This window comes from Chaetodon auriga, chromosome 11 (assembly GCF_051107435.1).
Source record: "Chaetodon auriga isolate fChaAug3 chromosome 11, fChaAug3.hap1, whole genome shotgun sequence".
Taxonomy (NCBI): domain Eukaryota; kingdom Metazoa; phylum Chordata; class Actinopteri; order Chaetodontiformes; family Chaetodontidae; genus Chaetodon; species Chaetodon auriga.
Window position 1 is genome coordinate 26,055,602 of NC_135084.1, and position 12,689 is coordinate 26,068,290.

The window sequence follows — 12,689 nt, forward strand, 5'->3', positions numbered from 1 at the left end:
CACCAGTACACTTTGAAGCTGCAGCCAGCCTCAGCAGTCAGTTAGCTTAGCATAGCAAAGGCTAGAAGCAGGAGGAAGCAGCTATCAAAGCGTCCAGATATTTCCAATTAACATAATGTACTGTTCTCATCTTTTGCTTAATGCGAAGTGTCAAAATATCAAAGTATTTCTATGAACAGTTCTCAGCTGAGCGTGTCATCTTCAAGCTCGTGGTTGGGGCAGGTGTCACTTTATGGTCTTCCTGTCCTGATGAAGCACAGCCTGAAAAGCTGCACTGAGGGAAACATGCACCTGTTCTCAGTTCCCACCAGCTGCAGTTCTGCTCGATCGTATCAGCGTCACTCTGTTCTGCACGTTAATATGAGCGACCTTTAACCCCCGATGGTGATGAACTCATCGCTCTTGGTGCTGATTAGAACGACCCCCCTCCTTATAACCCCTCACCGTGTCCGCTGCCGCATCCTTCGTTCTTAAACAAGCGCTCCCAATTAGCGCCCCGTTTAACGAGGTCGTTAGCAACCTGGCGGCTCCGAGTCCCCGTCTCTGCCGGCTCTCCGTTTACGTTCAGGGAAGGCTCATCTGGCTAAATGGCACATTTACACTAACACACCACAGGCTCTCTCTCTCTCTCTCACACACACACACACACACACAGTCATTTCCATATTAATATAATGGGAGCACGTAGGGGTCATTAAAACATCAGAGAGTTGTAAAACCCAAATAGTAAAATACACAGAGCTGATAACTCCAATGATAACTAGAGAAAGAGAGCGAGCGAGATAATTTATGGTGATATTTGGTGCTGTGAAGTGTTTTATGAAGTCATCTCCCAGATTATCTTCCCTATCTTCTTCACCACAGTTTGATGTGAAAAGGTTAGGATAATGACTTCTTATTCCTCCTAATGAAATTAAGGGTGGATGTTGAACTGCGGGTCACCCTCCTCTGTTCTCTCCTCCTGCAGGCAGGTCAGTTACTCCTTATTTAAAGAAAAAGAAGAGAAAAGGTGGTGGATGATGTGATGATTGCGCACCAAAATAAGATGAGATATATATACTTACATGCTTGCTAACCGTCAGGGAGGCGTCTTCCAAATGTACAGTTGCTCTCAAGACTTTGATCAGCATTATAGTTTATTCTTCTTTAATGAACTGAGCCTTTGTTGACCCGTCCGTCAAAGCACAGCAGCTGACAGATTTGTAAAAGGTGGATGATGATGTTTGGTGCTCTCGCTGTGGTTTAGCCAGAGTAACTGCAAGAAGAGAAAAGATCCAGAAGACCTAAAATCACGACTCTCATCCGCTTTGTCTGTTATTTTCTCACAGTGGAACACATCAGGGTGCATTGTCACTTGCTGAGTAAACAGGTGGTTAATGAAAGTATTTGGCTGTTCTTCCTGACATTTAGTGGTTTCTCATTAAAGGAATACACACAAAACTAAAATACTGTATTTAGACGTGTGTGTGTACTTCTCTGCAGCCTGTGATGAGTGGACTGTCCTCCCCAGACCAGGTCTACATCGGGACATCAACCGCTTTGGACATTCAGCCGTGGTTAGCAACGGGTGAGTTTCTTTCCTCCCTCCATGCTGCTTTGCTGTTGGTCATCTCTGTTGAGCTCCATCAGGAGAATACTTAGAAATACTACATTTGTTCGAGTGAATGGACAGTTTACGTACCACGCTGGAGTGACAGGGAGGAGGTCGGCTGGATGAAGTGCAGAACTGTGACACTGAATCCAGAGTTCTCGTCCATGCTGTGGGCAGATTTAGGTCACTGTGCTTAAAGACTGTGGTCGCTGCCAGGATCTATTTTGGTGGAAAACAAATGGCACACATCAGCAGACTTGTTCACTGTCAACGTTATTGTGACCTGCAAGGTACATTAACAACATTTCCTCATCACGATCATACAAAAAGTGATTGGGTTGTCATTACATTGCCTTTAAAATACATTTGCTGTTGCTAATTAGCTGTAGAGAAATGCAATTTCTAGGAGACAGAGCTTGTTTCTACACTTCTCTGAAGATTCAGATGTGCTAATTTGCTAACACTGATGCTCATCTCTGGGTGAAACCGGTAAATAATCTACTTAACTGCTCAATTACAGTTATGCAAATGCTCATCTCTTCAGGATGCATTATTCTAAGCACATTGTTCATTTCCTTCATGTCTTCCTGCAGTGTCCTCTAACTTTTGGAGGCGCAGAGAGTCTCGGCTGACTTTCCTCTCTGCTCTTCCCTTTGCCACATCGTGGTTTTGTTGTGTAGTTTTTGGATTGATTTCTTTATCTGGATGTTAAATTTAGTTTCAGTTTACACTTCTCTTGTCACTTCTCCCTCTGCTGACTTCTCTGAAGCTCTCTGTTTAGAAACCTGTCACCTCCTGCCTATATGTGCATGTTTCTCCCGCTTCACTTTCTCAGTAACTTTCTTTACACCGTCTATATATAGATGTAGTGTATATGTGCACTTTGTATCTCTCTTTATTACCTCGAGAGTTCTGTTTACACCTTTCCCATTTCTGAATCTGTTGTCTCTGTGTTTCACCATAGCATCATTCACACGGGAAGGCTGGTCGATCCAGTTCTTCCATCTTTGTGCTGTGGTTTCTATAACAATCTGAAGGTGGTGTTTGAATCGCTGTACTGTCTGCCGTTCACTCTGCCACTCACAAAGAAAGAACTGCATAAGGCTGTGCAAGAAAAGCCAAGCAAGGGAGCGATTGATGCAGCCTGCATATCTCAGCCGCTTTCTCTTGTGGTTGTTGAAATGTAGATGTCACACATGGTTTTTCTCAGAGCCTCAACAGAGTCTGACGCAGATTTACTTTTCTTAAACATCATCAATCCCTCAAATCAAAGAGTATGCAGCATTTTCTAAGATGATAGATTACAGAAACACTGCTGATCAAAAATGTAACTGACCACACTTAAAACGTCTCAGGAGTTCCATCAGGATGAAGAGCGACTTACTGCTGAACTCAGAAATAATGGTCTGACCCTTTAACACCATTTACCCACCAAAAAGTCAGCGTTGAGCACAGAAATGTCAGCTTTGAACTTCAAAAGGCCAGCTCCAGACCACTTTTTCTGCCACGTTTTTTTTATCCCAAACCAAAGTTCAGCTTTCTTTTTGAAAGGTTCTGCTGCTTTCTTAATATTTCTCTCTGTCTTGGTCTCTGCAGGCGTTTCTTGTTTCTTTCAGACTTTCTCTCTGTAACTTTTGTGATGTTGCTTCCCTCCACGGCTGTTTGTGCAGGTTTCTGTTGCTCTTGTGATGCCGTATAATCCTCTCTGTATCTCCTTCAGTTCCATGTACATCTTTGGAGGTTTTTCGGGCCTCCTTCTGAACGACGTGCTGGCCTACACTCCTCCGTCCTGCCTGGCCTTTTCTAACCCAGCTGTGTGTGCTGCTGCTGGGCCGGGCCTTCGCTGCCATTGGGTCAGAAGCAGATGTGTCCCCTGGGAGCCCAAACCGCCCGAGCACGTTTTTCCTCCTCCTTTCTGCCCTGAGCGACCTGGTACGTCACTCCTGTCTGCCAATCTGTCGTCTCTGTCTCCCTAAATGTTTTCACTGTCCTGTCAACAGTTTTCCCTGAAGCACAGAGCACAAACACACATAAGTGTTTCTCCCAAAAGGACTATTTTTAAATGAGAATAATAATTATTCTGAAGGATCTGGCTTCTGAAGTTTGTTTACATAGTGTAATTATAGGAACAGAAGGTCAGTGCTGCAGCAATTACCTCATTTTGAAGTAATTAGTTTCAGTCTGAACCCTCCTCCTCCTCCCCGTCATCTGTCTCTGCCAGATGTAGATTCAGTATCTTTTCCAGGTATTGGACTTCAGGCTGCAGCTTTAAATTAAAAGCAGTTGTGCTGATGGTCGCACTGTCAGGTTTCAGTGGAACGATGGTACACGTGGACGGACCGCCTTAAAGGACCATATAGTGGTTTTTCATGTTAAAGCTTCACCACTACTTTACATACATTTAATGTCACATTTTTATGGACCATTCAGGCATCCGTTGATTTAGATTTCTTTCTGTGAAATGTACTTGAAGTGTACTTAAGTTGTTTAACTCATCACTGTGAACATAATTAAGTGGAGACCTTTCAGATCAATGTACGGTTAAACTGCCTCACCATACAAAACGTATGTAACAGAAATACACCCAAAATAACTGTAGATTGGTAGAAAAACACAAGAATCCAAAGTTATACAGAAATGGGTAAATTGTTGCCAGAGAAGCAGCAACAACACATACATGGTCCTGGATTAACATGAGCTCAGTGCTCAGCCTCAGCTTTAATCTCACATGCGTGTTTATTCTCCAAACACAGTGCAGCATGTATGAATGACCAAAGAGAAATAAATCTGCACGACATACCTCTCTGTTCCATGTGTAAATACCTTTAATTACACCCAAACATGGTAATTACAGGTTAGTTTACACTTCATGAAAGCATGACTCGCTTTCACATGGACACCACATGAGTCTGAAGAACAGTTTCCTCACATGAAGCAGGTAGTTTGAAGAAGTGCCAGATGGACATTCCCGTGCCGCTCAGGCCTTCAGACTGATGCACACCCACTGGCTTTCTGCTCCTGTGCTCATCTCGGCATTGGCATTGAAACAATGATTAGTGACGACTGATCGGCACACGTCTGGTTCTTTCTGAATTCCCAAAAGATGAATAAACCTTTTTCAATACAGCATGGAGTAAGAACTGAAGTCCTGATGGATTGAAGCATTGTCAAAGAGAGTTCACTATGACAGCTGCAAACTGAAGAGCATTACGTGTGGACAGGCTACATCATGTTGTCAGTGCTGAATAATAATGTCTGTGTCCGCCTGAAACTACTCGCACGCTCCACGTTTGCCTTCTTTAATAATGCAGATGTGATTCACTCTCTGAGGAGGAGAAAAGCATTATTACACACTAAAGTGAAAATATAATCTGACCTGTTGAATTTTGTGTGTGTGCGCGTGTGTGCACGTGTGTGTGTGTGTGTCATGGCCTCTTCCAGACAGTACAGACGAGCAGTGTTTCCGCTTCTCGGACTGTGCGAGCTGCACCGCCAACACGCGGGGCTGTCAGTGGTGTGAGGACAGGAAGTGCATCTCTGCAGCCAGTAACTGCACCGTGGTGAGTTTCACTGGGTGTCTGCAAAACAGCGGGAATGACTTCCCAGTGATACTGTTCATCGTAGAGCCTCTCCACCAGGAGGAAAAAGTGTAGAGTTTATCCCAAGGGTGGTGCTAGAGGGACAGCTACGAGGTCAAAAAGGTTCATCCTCTGTGGAGCTTGAATGTGTTCTGTGGATTTCATTGCAATCTGCCCATCACGTTTTGAAAGGTGACATTTGGTATAAAACTAACATTAGAAGATGTCTGTCCACTTGTCAGTGTGTCAGCCCTTTTAAAAGACACACACACACACACACACACATTCATATTTTATTCTTTTAAGCACGTCTAAAAGTCACATCCATAAGGTGATATAGTGTATTTTTAGTGTATTTTATTTTTACATTAATAACTGACTGAGTTCTTATACTTTTTTACTTTTGCTCATTTTGTTTCTCTGTGTCTCTTTCTCTGTGTTTACTCTTAACCCTGCTTTCTCTGTCTTTCCTTGTTTGTGTGTCTGCATGATGCTTTTGTCTGTTTGTGTGTGCTTGGCTGGGTTTAATGTGTGTGTCTGTCTGTGTGTGTGTGCGTGTGTCTGTGTGTGTGTGTGTGCAGCTGACTCTGGAGCTGGCCCAGCAGCATGGCGGCGCTCTGTCTCTGTCTCCCCCACCATCCATGTTGTCTGAGCATCAGCTGAGCTTGTGGAAGCACGGAGCCAGAAGGAGGGGACATGTGTGTATTATCTGACACTTGACACTTCCTGTTAGGCTCAGGTCAGGGTGCATGAGGTCGAGATCAGCAGTCCCAGAGCAGTTATATGGAAATTGGGGTCAATCCTCATCCTTTTCTAACAAATGCCATGTTGTTCAGAGACTTGGGGCCTCACTTTGGCGTCTGGAACGCAGCTTTGTGTTCTGCCAGTTGCTATTTTCCAGAGATACATCGAGGTTATTTACTTGCCTGAGTCAGTTTGGTGTCTTGGCGAGGGGCCCGACCCTCCAGTGGGAGGAGAGGGGCGGTAGAAGATGGTTGCGTCTCATGCTGCCTGATGGTCACCTGATCAGAGCAGGTTGACAGCTCAGCTGTATTCCATGATATTTTTGTCACTGTGTTTGGTGAAGGCACACCCGCACTGTCCATCTAACATCACACAAACCCTTTTTTTCATGTTTTCCAAGTCTTTTCATTCATTCTTTCAACCTGCTGACGCGATGACACACGTTGTGTTCCGGTTAGGGCTTTAATGCCCGAGAGACAGAACGACGGTTAGTGACCTCTACAGAAGCGTCTGAAGGCAGCAGGTTTCTGTTCCATCTCATGAGAATGATGGTTAAATAGATTTTTGTGTGTAAAACATTCAAATCAACAAAACAACAAAAGCAAGCAAAGAGAATGAGACTGAATTTTAAACTGAATTTTGCAGCTGTATTTATCTGCAGATGGATGCTGGAAGGATCGTTTTGATGAGAAATGAACTGAATCTTCAACGTGTCCAGCAAAGTAAATCCAGCTCATCATTTGCGCTCAGCGCTCAGAGAGCACACACTCATCCAACACTGCAATGACTGCAGCAGTTAATGAAAAATATCTAAAACGTTTTTCTTAAAAAAAAAATACAATAATTAAAAACACTGTGAAAAAATGACAAGCCGAGCACTTATCCCTTGACCCATGAGCTGAAAACTTAATTCAAATCACCTTTTCACATCCTGCTAACTAACAAAGAACCAAACTAAAGCTTCCTTTCATGAGGTAGTAAGTCATAAAATGTAGACTTTTGCAGCATCTTCTGATAAATAGAACTACAATAAAGATAAGAAAGAATAGAGATTGACACATTTAATACAGTCAATTCACTTCATCAGGAAACTTTTTAGTTAAAAAACAAAGCAGTTTCTGGCAGTCTGTTATTCCAGCATGATTATGACGTTTCGTAGATAAAGTTGAATGTTTGCTGTCGTGTAGGTGAGACGCTCAAAGCACACAGAGTAAACACAGCTTCAGTAAACTGTGGTGTGTCCCTCGCATCGACTTCTCTCTTCGCTCTGCATGATCTGTTCGGCTGCTTGATTCAACCATCAAACTCGATTCATCGTCAGCTTTTGTTGCTCGCTGAATCGATTCCTCCAAGTTTATTGCATTTACTGTGAAAGAGGACGCTGCGGATGAAGTTTAACTGGACTGATGTCATTTCCTGTCTCTGTGTGTGTTTGAAGTCGGTGAGAGAGGCGTCCAGGTGTAAGCGCAGGGAGGAGCAGGAGTGTTTCCGACTGGCCAACTGCAGGAGCTGCTCCCTCAACGCCAACTGCCAGTGGGAGCTGCAGCAGCAGGAGTGTCAGGCGCTGCCCGGTGAGGAGGCGCACTCGAGCACACGGAGAGAAGGAGCATGCACGCAGCCTGCCACACGCTCATGAATGCACATACAGTGGTTACACAAAACATGCAGTGTTTTTCCTACTTCAGACTGCACGATTTCATCCTGATCCAGCAGCCACAGGGACCATGAGAATGAAAATGAGAAGTGGTTGTGACAATTAGCCATTTTATTCAGCGCGTCATTGCAGTAGACAGTGGATCCTGCCTTTTTCTTCCTCTCAGTTTATTTCTTAAGGACATGGTTCAAATTAAATCCATGAAGCTCATTTTCATTCCAAGTAAGAGAAGAACTTTTTGCACCTGTGAGTTGGTGCCTAAGCGGCTTCCTGAGGCAAGTTGAGGCATTATGCGGCAAAAATCAACACACTCAACTTGCATAAACAGTTTGACTGATGCATGCATGCATTAGTGGATCTTTTGATTACACACGTGACACTGGCGTGAACACTGTTCAGATTCTGGCGGTAACCTCCGCCGTCTTTCTGATCATCATCTCCGTAATGAATGCATTTGTTAATCAAAGGTGTTGAGGGAGTGCTGTGTTCAGTCAGTCATATGGTACAACACACACGCACACACACACAGCTTCAGAACATCCGCGTGTTCCCACACTAACCGGCTACATGTTATTAGTGGTCCTCACAAATCAACACTCTTACATCCATGCAGGCATGTGCACAGCAGGGATTAGCATACATTCATGAACACACACTTGAGAAATCTGCTCTGCTCTCAGCTGCAAAGGGAAGTAGGCCAATTAGAAGTGTTTACTGGAGATTCTGAATATGGATTCTTGGCTGACTAATAAACTTGAGTCCACAGTGTCCTCCGTGCTCCGCTGTGCTGCGGAGCCTTTAGCTAAAGCTGCTCTTGCTTCGACTTTGGCACTGGTATGACTCAGGGCAAAGGAAATACCCTTGCTGTTTGAATCCACAGATGATCCGCTCCATGCTGTGTTCTGTTTTGCTAATGGCCTGCTAGCTAGCTTGCTTTGCTACAGTATGAGATGGAAGTTTGCAGTTGCTTTAAGCAGAGGCTGCTATTGTGTTTGCTCCCTTTCTTCTGTACACATCAAGGCCCTGTAGCCTGGTACGCGTCCTCCCCCGCTGCCTCCCCCTTTGCTTTGTTATGAAGTGTTAGCCGGCTCTGTTGTTCAGCTGAGGTAAAACTGTGAATTTGGAGCACTGAATTACAGCCCAGAAAGAAAGTATTTGGGATTTGCGTTTTAAAAGCTGTTAGAAACAATGATTATATGTAACCCAGATGTGCTGTCAGTGTGTAATCACTGTATTCTGTGGTCATCAGACGAGTTCACATTAAACCGCAGTCATGCTCCCTGATGCATCGCTTGGCTTTTTGACCCTGTTGAGGGCCACGTTTGGTCTGAGTCCAGTTTCCACTCCTGCAGCTTTGCAGCTCTAATGTAAATCAGTGAGATTTTAGGACTGCTGCCACTGCATACTGTGTTCTCTTTGCAGGCTTCACACTGCTTTATTATCCAAACAATGCAGACATATGCGTCTAAACAGCTTCAGATCCATGTTTCTGTTTAGTGTTGATGTGATTGACACTGGGCAGTTTTTTCCAGACTTTCCCTTCACACTGGCACACAGTAAAGTTCATTTCCTGCTGCTTTTTACCAGAGTAGCTCCAAGCTTGACAGGAGATTTTCCTTCCAATATATCTAGTTTTTGCTGAGAACTGGGCAGAAAGGCAGCTTAGCTATGATCATTTTTTCCTCTGTTTCCTTCAAAGCTCATAAAAAAAACCAACCCTGTGCTTCTGTTTTCTGTGTGAATCCAAATATGTAAGCTACCGCACATCAGACGACATTTGCATGAAGCTGAAACTTGCTCAACTTTCCCATGTCGCATTGTTGAGTCTCGGCGGCCGGTGCCAGCTTGTGTATCGTGGTTCACTTCAAAATGACGGCTTGCTGTCTCTCCTGCGGTCTCTGTATGTGTGAACGGTGCCTTTAGGACGGGGCCTGTGCGAGGGTCACTGTCCACACTGATGAAATTAATATGCCTGTGTGTGTGTTTCTGAGTCCATTAAGCGTGGCGCACTGTGTTTTCAGTGAGGACACATTTGCAGTAACATTGGCTGTAATGGAAACTCGCTCAGCCACCATGGCAGCTGTGGCCTTTTCTTTAGATGCCGTGTTATGACTAATTATCCTAAATTGCCTGACGCGTCTATCTCTGCTCTTACACAAAGACCATAACCTAATCTATCTCTTTATTTTTGTACTCTTCCTCTTTTTACCCCATTCGGCCTTTCTCCTCTCGTTTTGGTCAATTAATGCTCATTGCTATTGCTCGAGGGGGAAAAAAATAAAGAGAGCAGGTATTTTCTTTTCTGAAGCATGAAGAGATCGGTGATGGAAGCCATTATTGGCCTGTGAATGTAATCAGTCCCAGAGTCCAAAATAAACATCGCTGCTCAGAGGAGGCAGAATGACTTTTCCTTCCCTTTCATCGCGGCTAATTGAATGGCCTCTCTACTATTATGGTCTGCCAAAAGACGCTATCAAGTGACCCTGCTAAGAACAATGAGTGTGTATGTGTATTTAGGGTGAGTTTGTCTGCCAGTCTTACTCAGCCTTTCTTCTTAGACCCTGCAGACAGCACACATATCCACTTTTTTTCTCAACATATTTCTTCTGGGAATCGTTTGAGTCAGGTCAGGACAGAGCAGCTGTGTGGCGCTCTGATCTAAAATAACAGTATAAATCAACATAAGCCTCTAAAGTCAGTGCATTAAGATTTGGACTTATGAAGCACATTCACCAGACACATTTCTCTTAAAGCTGTTCAATCTTCTGGAGATTCTGGCAGCACGTTTTCTTAACCAGGCCATCCCACCAGCTTTGAATTCCAGTGCAATTCCCCTCCTGTCCTCAAGTTGCCCTCAGTGATTGTCCCGCCTTGACTGTCCACCTGCCTGCACACCTGCTCCTCACCACTCATTAGTCTCAGTCTGTGTCCCAGCCGTCGACCAGCATCCCAGTGTTCCTACATTTCTCTTTTTGGATTTGTTTGCTGGCTCTGCCTGCCTGTTGATTACGGAGGCCTGGTTTACCTCGACCAAGTAAACATTGTTTAATCCTCCTGCTGTCTGCTTATTCTGCTTCTGACTCCTATTGTTTGACTTACTCTGCTTACTTTGTGTCGTGATGTTTGTGTGTTGTCTGCTGTTTTCTCTCTTATTTACTTTGAGTGTTTCCTTCAGTGGAAAAGACAAATGAGCTTAAATTTGAAACTTGACTAAATGTTACATTTGCTAATGTTGCATGTTAGCATGTTCAAACATTATATTCTAGTGTTAGCAAGCTTCTAACCATTAGCTAACTTAGACCTGTTAGCATAATAACTTGGTATGGTAACCTAATTTGCCATTCAAGACATTACTGAGCTAACATGCTAAACCCACTGCAGACATGGTTAAAGTAAAGCCAAACATTAACTGTTAGCATATTAAGCATGACAAGCTAATGCTAAATATTAGCATGTTACATTCTAATCAAGCTAAACCAAAATGTTAGCATATTACATGCTAAATAGGATAAGCCAGGCATTATTATGGTTAAGTGTAGTTGTAGGTACATCACAATGCTAATGTTAACCTTGTAATAAATATGCTAACATTAGCATTGGAGCATGCCAATGTTGGTCTGTGCAGTGAGTTTATTGCTACTGTTAGCATATTGATATGCTATCAGTATCAGTATGTAGGCTGGACTACAGGGTTGTGAGCAGACTGGGCCGTTAGTGTTCACTGCAGTCTAGTTTTTGGAATATCTGATGACTAAAAATACAATGCAGATGCAATGAAGGTGTAAAGATAGTATGTGTGTTTGTGTGCAGGCCAGCTGTGTGGGGAGGGCTGGCATCATGTCGGGGAGGCCTGCCTGAGGATCAACTCCAGCAGAGAGAGCTATGATAACGCCCAGCACTACTGCAAGAACCTGGGAGGAAATATAGCCTCTTTGCTCACAGACAAACAGGTCAATTTTGTTCTGGAGGAGCTACAAAAATACCAGCTGCAAGACAAGGTGGGTGGTGTGAAAACAAATCAGAGTAAATGAATGACATGTGACAGGCCTTTGTTTGTGAAAGCTGTTTCCTTCCTCCATACAACTGCACTTAAGGTTATTAATGATATAAAAGCCAAACTTCAAACATGTTAGCGAAGCTTGTCCAGTTTAATATGAGCTTAAAGTAGTATGAAAGTATGTTACAGGTGTGTCTGTGCCTGACTGAGCAAAGCTTAGCTTTTAAAATCAGTGCACACACTAATGTTGTCTTATGTCTTGTGATCATTAAACCTGAGGTGTTGGGTTTGTAAGTGTTAGGAAGTTGTCGGCCTGTGATCGTTCTTCTCGATACTGGAGATGAAATGATCCCATCCTGCTTCAGCTCTAATGTAAGACAGAATCCATGGAAAAATGAATATTGAAGGTCAGCTGAAGATGACCTAACGAGGCTTCCACAGTCTGTCTGAGACACACTGAGTGGCTATCGTAACTCTTTGTAGCATGAAATGCCCTCTCTGTGTTAACTCCCTCCTCTGCAGCTCAGCAAGGCAACAGTCTGTGGACACAGAAAGGCAGAATTTTACACTCAGAATAATTTAACTCTGGAAAATACCCACTTGATGTGAAGCCTCGCCGTCGGCTGTAATTTGGAATTCATTTTCCCGAGGAGCGCGTCCTGCATCTCTTTGCTTCGACTGTGTTAGAAAGGGATCACGTCAAGGCCAGTCTGGAGAGGACGTGAGCCATTACAGCAACCAGTAACTTTATTAACAAACAGTGTATGACGAGCATTGTATTAGACAGACTTGACTAAATCTGAACATTCCCTTTTAATAAGTGTGTAAAAATACCTGCATCTCATCAGGCTGGTTTATACTGAAAGTAATGAAAGAAACAAATGCAATTTCCTCAGAGCCACGGTGCGTTTGTGGCAACGCCATGTACATACGTATAGTCTAATTAAATGACTGCATCTGAAAATAATTTTAGCTTTCAGCTTCCTTTATGTTTCCTGTGGAGATTGAAGGACTCAAAGTTGCCACTGTGGACAAGTATATACTGCTTCTGTGACACTGAGATTTATTATAAGCTGCCAGACAATTTGTTACCTTAGCATCATAAATATATAGTTGTTTATTAGT

The 12,689-nt window shown here is 43.6% G+C and overlaps 1 protein-coding gene across 3 annotated transcripts in view; it reads left to right on the forward strand.

The window, feature by feature from the left end:
• Positions 1–12,689, forward strand: part of atrnl1a (attractin-like 1a) — a 212,404-nt gene that overhangs the window by 49,045 nt on the left and 150,670 nt on the right. For 2 of the 3 annotated variants that reach the window (XR_013077819.1, XM_076743655.1), the window contains exons 11-15: positions 1,483–1,567; positions 3,312–3,523; positions 5,033–5,151; positions 7,352–7,484; positions 11,378–11,565. Coding sequence is in view for 2 of the 3 variants with exons in the window: in XM_076743655.1 (XP_076599770.1) it covers positions 1,483–1,567; positions 3,312–3,523; positions 5,033–5,151; positions 7,352–7,484; positions 11,378–11,565 (737 nt within the window). In the remaining variant the exon portion in view is untranslated. Of the gene's footprint in view, positions 1–1,482; positions 1,568–3,311; positions 3,524–5,032; positions 5,152–5,750; positions 5,868–7,351; positions 7,485–11,377; positions 11,566–12,689 lie in introns of all 3 variants that reach the window. The other variant, XM_076743654.1, reaches the window with a different exon arrangement.